Below are 8,692 nucleotides of genomic sequence, written 5' to 3'. Positions count from 1 at the left end.
CTCTTACGCGCAAGTATTTCAATAATTTCAACAGTTATGTACCTCACGTATTTTTAATCTTTGTATATTTTTTCTTCTAGTACCTTCATTATCTGAATGCTCTACGGATTCAATAGACGATGCACTGTGCCTCTTAATAGAATCGAAATCGAAAACTACTTTGGGCGTATTGTTATCGGCTTTATTTGGCGACCAGTACCAATGATATATGGCCTAAAAATATTGTTTGAAACATGACGGAAATTATTATGTACAGAAAAATGCGCGATAAAAATTCAGTACATGTGATAAAAATTCAGACAAGAATTTACAGATACATCAAATTTCACTCACCCATAATATACAAATCGTCCAAAATGCGGTTAAAACAATTGGTTGCATATTTTAGTTGATTAATATGAATTTTTATTTAAATATTTCATGAAATTACTTAAAACACTAAAAATTTTGACACGTTTAAATTACCAATTATTCAGTATTCGTTTGTTACATCTTAAGCATTTAAATACAATTTCATGACACATAAAATGTTTGCTGTTGAAGTTCTTTAAATTTAAACAAAGTGATTAGGGAAATAATTAAAAATAAGGAAATATATTTTCGTGTATAAAATCGTATATACATATTAATTTTATTCTAACACTATAATATATATAAATTTCATGTATCATTGTTTTCCACGTCCATTTCTTCTTTATCTTCATCTTCATTCTCCTTTGTGTCATCTGGTACTGTAAGTTTCTTAAAACCATGTTTTTTCGTATACACTCCCAAAAGTATCAGCTTGAAAACTGCTAGCGGTTTATCCAATAATTTCTACAAAATATATTGGAATTAATAGCTTCAATGTTTCAACGCATCATGTTTCAAGAAATAAAATAAAATATGTACCAAAATTTGTGCCTGTTCCGGTGTCAGGGTGTCACCCATCTGACAAACTTTGAACGGTTTAATCAAAGTGATAACTCCCTTTTGCAGCGACGTAGGCATACCCAACTGTCTCAACTGTGGTTCCATGCTATGCTGGAACTGTGGCAGAGGTCCTTCAGGTAACTCCACTGTTTCAGGTGTTACAAATCCAGAACGGGCATACTCCATTTCTTCGTATTCCTCTGCCCATTCTATTACCTGTGCAAATGTATCGTTAACGATAAGCATCAGGAACCTTTTTTTTTTGTAAAATTTCAAGATATATTTGTATAAATATGAAAACCTGTTTACCAAATTCTCGCTTCAAAATCAGTTTAATAATATTATTTAAGTCTTTATATACTACCTACCTGTTTTTTTGGTCTGTTAGTGAATAACAGACCACACTGGCCACTCATCGGGTGATTCTTCATTGCGTTAGCCAATTTATGTATGCCTTCCGCAATCTCGGTTTCCTTCGATTTCCCTAGGCCTAGCGCAATTATTCTGAGTTTTCCAAAGAAAAGTTTACTGTCTTTCCATTCGGCACGTAACTCAAGAAGCTTGGTGTTGCGTGTATTTTGAACAGAGATTAGAAATATATGACTGTATTCGTCCACACATTTCTTAACGTCTTCCATGATCCGCTGCTTCAATACTACCCCCTTTCTATCGGTTTTAGTGAGAGAAACTGTAATAAAAATATTTTAATATATATATATCATATATTTATGTTACACATATATATATTCGTTTTAAACCAAAGGCGTAAAAAATAACAGTTTTCAAAATTGTTAATTTATTACGATAAAAATATGCGATAAAATGTTAAACCGTGAAATTAAATTATTTAAAACTCGCTTTGGAGGTTAGTTGCAATCAGGCTAACCGCTTCTAAAGAACACTTCGTACGGAAATACGTAAAAGATATACGAGAAATTTTTGGGAAATTACTTTTTTTGTCTCTCTTCGATTTCGGCATCTTTGAAACTGGATTCCTTCACGGATTAAGAAAGTACAACAAAATTATTATTGATCAAAATTCACGCTTGACGTCCATGCGCTACCATGTGCTTGTGCTCACATCCCCCCTCACATCACACATCTCACCTCGCATGCGAATATGCGATGTAAGTTCAGAAATTATACAGAGGACGCCACACGTAACGATTTGGAATAAATCGCAGTGAATTTCTTACGTAACTTGACTGTTCGAAAGAGAAAATCTTTCGAAAATATCTTGTGAAATTTTATATTATTTTATATACTAAAAAACATTGTTTCTAATCTACATTTTTATAAAGAAAATTATTTTTTATCTTCCCTCAGAGTGGTGTATTTTTTTTTACTAATTTTTAAAAAGACATTTATTAACAATTATTTAACAATTTTTTAAATATAATCTTTAAACCCAATTTTTAGACCAAAATTCCTGATTACTGAGGGCAAGATTAAAACAAGAAGGGTGGCAGTGTGGTCTTGTGGTAAAGCGCCAGACTCGTAACCCCGAGGAACCGGGTTCGAGTCCACCTGATCACAGGAATTTTTATATTCCAAACTGCACCCCCCGCACGAGTGGGGCTCGTGCGGAGAAACTGGGCTATCCTTTCGGAGGAGACATTAAATTTGAAATTGGTCGTCAAGCTTGGGGAGCTTGGGAGTTTTGGTCATCCATGAAATTATTCGACAATTCCTTCGTTTGGGAATTTCTCAATGCTGGTAATTTTTTGATAAATTCGTTGGTGATTTCACTTATTTCTTTAGCATGCCTTCTGACCATGGTTTGCTCCCTAAAGCCATTCGATTTTTGATCTAAAATCGTTCCATGATTCTCCATTGCTAAATGCAGAAAAAAATCATTTTTTTTGTATCAATGCGCTATGGATACAAGTTTCGTTATATTCTTCCTTATCTGACCTTGTCATCAGGCCTAGCTGCCTATAGTTATGATTGTAGTAAATGAATTGTCTCTTGTTGCGGTAATAATGCAAAAGCTCCAGAGGGACTCGCGATGGCCATTCGCCTTGACACTGGTACATCTCCAGGCATAACTTTCGAGAGAACAGGAAGATATCCGGTTTCTTAATACATGTTGAACCGTCAATTTTCACGATGTCGCCATATTGATCCATCAGCATCCGCATAAGTGTTAAGCCGTGATCAGACTACGGATTGGGATTTAGATTGGATTGAAATTTAATCAATCAGAATAAAGAAAACTAACTTCAAGTTTAGTAAACTTTGCTCTAATTGGTCAAATTTCAATCCAATCTCAATCTCAATCCGTAGTCTGATCACGGCTTTAGACCATTCACATTATTATAGTATTCACCTGCAGCGTTTATGCCAATAATTGATTTTTATGTAAATGAAAGATCAAGGGGATGAAAAAATATATTTAAATACTCGATTTATACATTTGTTTCATGGATAACTAGATAACGGATCTAATTAAGATTATGTTCTGTTAAGTTTTCCATTAAAAATAATGAATCCGATATTGGAATAAATTAATAAGAATTAATAGACCAGTTATAAAATATAGATAAATATAAAGTGTAAATATATTTTATTTTTATTTTTATTTCAATGTGTCAGAACCAAAAAAGTTTGCATATGTTAAATAACAATAACACACAAAAACTCTAAACATGCAAAGTAACTCGAATCTGTTTATTATCTATTATGATTATATAGCGACTCTGTTATAATCTCGCTCTTGTAATTGAATGAAATTATTCGGCAATTCCTTTGTTTAGGGATTTCTCAATGCTGGTAGTTTTTTTTACGACGCCCTTCACGAAATGAGGGAGGTTCCAGGTTCGAATCCTGGCTGAGGTAATATTTCTCGCAATAATTTCTTTACAGTTTTTTAAATAATTAAATCGTGTAGATTTAATTCCGGGGAGGGAAGGGTATTAATGTTCCAACGATAGCTGTGTTTCTCAATTAAGTCCGACAAATAATCGGCGCGCAGTTTATTAAGTTGGAATATATGTATATGTATATTATATACATTGTAATTCGTTACTTCTGTAACTATTAATTTCTTTACTTGCGCACCACGTACCGCGCCTGACTCGTATCGCCGTCTATTAATTTGATGAAAACAAGACTTGGAATATAAAATACAATTCGAATTAGATCTCAATTTGTTTGTATTTATACGGCAATATTCGAGTCCCGTCGGGCTGAAATTAACGCTAGGCATAAAATTACGAATGTCATTAATCTTTGCCCAACTTAAGGGCTCTTTTTGCAGGAACGCGTTTCAGGAACGAGCGAACGAGCGATTCGAATCGTCGCGCCGCGGCGCGGCGGAAGCGGGCGCGCGAGCGCCTGCGAGCGCCCGGCAAGATGGCGGTTTCCGCTGGTCGCGCCAGTGCATTCAGCGAGAGCGTAGTGAACGGTAGCTGTTGAACACGTCGAGAGCCCGATTTCCCAGGCCGCTTACAGCACTCCGAAGGTGAGTCCGTCCCGTCACGCTACCGTTCGCCACCCGCGACCGTCGCGTCGCGTCCGGGATCGCGATCCGCCGCGGCCCCGCGGCGGATCGCGCGACGTGCGCCGCAACGCGGCCCGTGTGGACCCCGTAGCCATGCCGCCCGAGTCCCGACGTCGTCGTCGGGGCGGCCCGCGCCGCTCGGAATCTCGCCGCCGGTGATTGCTCCGCACGTTTCTCGCCCCCGTGGAGAAAATCGGCGAGATCGAGTCGAATCTCGGGGGGAGGTTGTGCCCGGCTAGATGGTCATTTTAGCGAGATACGAGCGGCGGATTCGTTCGCTCTTTCCATCTTCTTCTATCTCTTTCTCTCTCGCTCCCTCTCTCTCTCTCTATCTCTCTCTCTCCCTCTCTTGGCTACGTCGCCGCGATCGACGGCCTGAAGGCGGCCGCTTGCCGCACCGATGACGCACGAGACGCCGTGCGAGGAAGAGAGAGAGAGAGAGGGGGAGAGAGCGAGAGAGCGAGGAGTGCCAGTCGTCTCGTTCCTCGCGGCCGCCATGTTGCTTTCGCGGCCGGCGACGAAATTCCTCGCACGTTGCCGGGCCACCTCGAGGAAATGATACGTCGCGGGGGTGCCGCTGCGTGGCTCCGGATGGTTATCGGCCAGACGATAAGCGGGGACGATTAGAAGGTGATGATGAGGGGTGAGGGAGCGGGAGGGAGACGGCGGAGCTCGCTCGCTCACCGGAGCAGTCGCATCGATCGCTTTTTTTCCCCTGTCTCTATCCATCTCTCTCTCTCTCTCGCTCCGTCCGTCCGTCTTTCTCTCTCCCTCCCGAGATTCTTTTAACCCTTATTTACAGAACAGGTCCGTAAGAGTTATTATTCGCGATGTCGTAATGGTCTTTCGGCGCGGTTTAAAAACGTCCCTTGGCGGTTTCAGCGCAAGGTGGGCAGCGGCGCTAATTGCGCGGCCGCGAGAGGAGGAGAGGCGGTTCATCTCCTTATCGACGAGAGACGCGAGATTGATAACGCGAACGAGGAATTGTGCAGCCGAGGGCATCACGCGCAACGGCGGGCAGCAGGATTCGCGGAGATTTAGAGGATTCCACTTTTGGCGGCGAGAGTCGCCTTTGAAAGGTTGCCCACCCTCGCGCTTCGTGCGTGCGTTCGTTTCTCTCTCTCTCTCTCTCTCTCTCTCTCTCTCTCTCTCTCTCTCTCTCTCTCTCTCTCTCTCTCTCTCTCTCTCTCTCTCTCTCCCCCCCCCCCTCTCTTCCTCTCTCTCTCTCGTGAGAGATAAACGGATAGATAAACGCGCGAAGCTGAGGTGATCCACGAGACAGGCGATCTATATGTGTCGCGGACGCATCTGTTCGCACATAACTCGCTAACGCGGCCCGATAAAGGCGCGTCGTTTATTCTGCGTTAATTTTTAAAACACCTGGATCTATTTTGAAAGTCACGCGAAGGAGATAAGATAAAGATGTCTCAATTTTTGCGACTGGGTACTCCGATTATATGAAAAAAGATTATCTTATTTCTAGAAAGAGATATTTGTTAATTTAATCAATTCTGTAAGCGAAGGGTGAACGACGAAGCCTTTCTCCCTTCATAAAATTATATTCTATATGTATCTGTACCTTAGAGGTAAAGGATCGTATCTTCAGTTTTTTTTGTCAAAATTATTATTTTTTACATTTTTTAATACAACAGGAACTTAAATTGTATAATGGTAAAGCGTCTTATGTTTATTATTACTCCTAAGATACAAACAATATTTAGAAAAAGTCGTATTGAAAATTTTTATAATTAACCAGGTACAGGTTATTGGCAGTTGCACTATTAAACGTGTCGGTTAAATTACTTTATTAAAACTTTAATAAATCAAGTTGCTACTTTTATTTTATATCTGTAAAAATATATCAATTAAACGTGTCAGTTAAATTACTTTATTAAAACCTTAATAAATCAAGTTGCTACTTTTATTTTATATCTGTAAAAATATATCATTTTCCTATTTAATCGTTTCCTTTAAACCTTGTTTTCTCGAAATGTTCAAAAATGGACATACGGTCCTTTACTTCTAAGGTACACAAATCTATAAATCTATATCTTGCAACGAGCTCCTTAGCTTGGAAAAACAACTCGTTACTAGAAGCGGACGATATTACGTAATTACGTTCTCGCATTGATAGTTTGGCAATCGATACTCCGCCGCTGTCTATCGTTTTATTAATTTTTGCCATCCAGCTGCGCCGCGAATGGCGCAGTTGTTTTTCTCGCGTTAAGATAACGAATCTAGACGTTGGTAACGAGCGAGCGTAAAGTGGCCCCTCGTTAGGGATGTACGTTGGCTGTATTGTCTTTGATATACGGCCTCGATACCACTTTGGCAAATCTCCCCACCCTTTCCCTCTCAGGAGGGCTACGCTAATTCGCGATTTAGGTGTGTAATGAACGATATTATCAGATTACCTGTCCGCTACGTTCCCGCCCACCTTGCCTCTAGGTCATCGAACAGCCGGCGAGGTCTGACTCTTTTCGCCAAGGCCGACACCCTCCGCCTCGCCCTCCCGCCTCCTCCACCTCGTCGTCTCCTCGTGGATCGGCGTATTTGCGTAACGAGCGAAGACCTCTCCTACGTTCTGGAGGCCGTCGCGTTCCTCATTCTCGCAACAACTCTCGCGATTACTCTCGCCATTCATCCGTTGACGCGGTCTTACCGATCGATCGCGACTTACCTGAGCCTGGAGCGTGCGAGAAAGAGAGAGAAAGAAAGACGCTTGTATACAGGGTGTCGAAAAGTATTCGGTAATTTAAGGGAATAATTTCTGTCGAGACTTGTAGTGTCAGGACGTTAGTGATTCTTTAGAAGCGATTGAAAATCAGAGGGCTTTAATATCTGGATCTGAGAGAATTAAGAGATTACAGAAAGAAGTGGAGACTCGACGTCAAAATGATCGAAGAACGCGTCCTTAAAATTTTGAGTCTGTTTTGGTAGTCCGTACTTTTTACTGCATTTACAAATACACCATATCTATATATAACCATGGTAAGAATAAAGCGATAGCCCATGGGTCAGAGAAACGCGCTACTTTATGAAACAAAGAATTGTAGACTATATTATTGGTTCGCGGAAAGCGAGACGCGAGTTAATTGGGATTGATACATCGATTGCGGTGCGATCTGGTCGGAGCAGCGCGACTAGCTAGGAGATACAAGTGATACCTGTTTATCAGCGCATTCCCAGGAACGTGATACAGCCTCAATGGAGAAAATATCCGATATCTTCCAAGAAATCCGTAGATAAATTCTGAAAACCGTGAACTGTATAAGAGTCGCGATTAGTTTTTAGCTCAGTGAAGCTCATTAAACATATCTTGATGAGAATCTCATACAATTTTGAGATTATTTTAAACAGTTATAAAATAGGGCCAAAAATGCCACGTAATTTAATAGTATCAATATTTAATTTATATAATTTAGCATTTGTTGCATTTGTGCATTATTAATCGATACAAAATCGGTATCCAGACTGTGTACCCTGGTCGTACGTGTAACTATATATGGTTGTTTATTATGCTTGAACACTGCGACACACACGCATACACGCGTACATGCGCACACAAGTGCTTTCATGTATCCTGGGAGCGCTTAAAGCAGTTACTACTCCGCTGCATACTGCGCCGTAAATCGGAGTATTAATTTAATCAGAACGATTCTCGACATCGTGGCATCGCGTAAGGGACTTCCCTTGCTTGTTTTAATTAACGAACGACTGGATTCGTTCGGTGATACATCTACATCGTGCGAAGCCAGCGTTCGGTACCGTTTCGAATTTAATCCGAATTTATCGGGATCCGTATCGAGCGCGTACAATGTATCGTGTAATTCGATCGTGTCCATCAGGCTATTTACTTAAATTTTACATAACATGTTTGCGTCAACTAGTTTTTGATCCCGGATGAATTGAGAGTGATGCCGAAAACGTGTATCTCGCCCGTATATACCTGTCAACGCATCATCAGTTTATTTGCTCGCTCGTCGATATTGCGGGCAACGTGCAGTCGATTAAACGTGTCAGTAGCTTTCGCCGTTTACAATTACGTTACATTTGCAATTCCGAGTGATTTAATTCTGCCGATTTTAAACTATAGATCTTCTCTCTTTGCCCTTAATTTTTATCCAGATATTAGGACATAGTTTTTATAACGACTTCCTTAATTGGGAAACTTGAAACTTAGGCGTATTGTATACATGATTCGCAGTTATTCTCGACTTGTGCTATTGTAATCGTTAGCTGTTAATGACGAAAAGTCGAAAACCGATGCCAGAACCA

At 40.5% G+C, this 8,692-nt stretch overlaps 2 protein-coding genes across 4 annotated transcripts in view; one reads left to right on the top strand and one right to left on the bottom strand.

Annotated features, from left to right (window-relative positions):
- Positions 1-578: 578 nt before the first annotated feature.
- Positions 579-1,999, bottom strand: Rplp0-like (ribosomal protein LP0-like). Its single transcript, XM_071697422.1, has 4 exons — positions 1,864-1,999; positions 1,281-1,600; positions 892-1,128; positions 579-816 (listed from the first exon to the last, which is right to left on the bottom strand). The coding sequence occupies exons 1-4, from the start codon at positions 1,889-1,891 to the stop codon at positions 661-663; spliced, it is 741 nt and encodes a 246-aa protein (XP_071553523.1). The 5' UTR covers positions 1,892-1,999; the 3' UTR covers positions 579-660.
- A 2,238-nt stretch (positions 2,000-4,237) lies between these two features.
- 14-3-3zeta (tyrosine 3-monooxygenase/tryptophan 5-monooxygenase activation protein zeta) overlaps positions 4,238-8,692 on the top strand; it is a 55,048-nt gene continuing 50,593 nt past the window's right edge. For 2 of the 3 annotated variants that reach the window (XM_071697413.1, XM_071697410.1), the window contains exon 1: positions 4,238-4,375. The gene's annotated coding sequence lies outside the window, so the exon portion shown is untranslated. The remainder of the gene's footprint in view (positions 4,376-8,692) is intronic. The other variant, XM_071697412.1, reaches the window with a different exon arrangement.

The sequence above is a fragment of the Temnothorax nylanderi genome, unplaced genomic scaffold (genome assembly GCF_030848795.1).
Source record: "Temnothorax nylanderi isolate EJ_2023f unplaced genomic scaffold, tnyl_v1.0 TNYL_tig0012_pilon, whole genome shotgun sequence".
NCBI classification, from domain to species: domain Eukaryota; kingdom Metazoa; phylum Arthropoda; class Insecta; order Hymenoptera; family Formicidae; genus Temnothorax; species Temnothorax nylanderi.
This window is presented reverse-complemented; position numbering and strand designations above follow the sequence as displayed.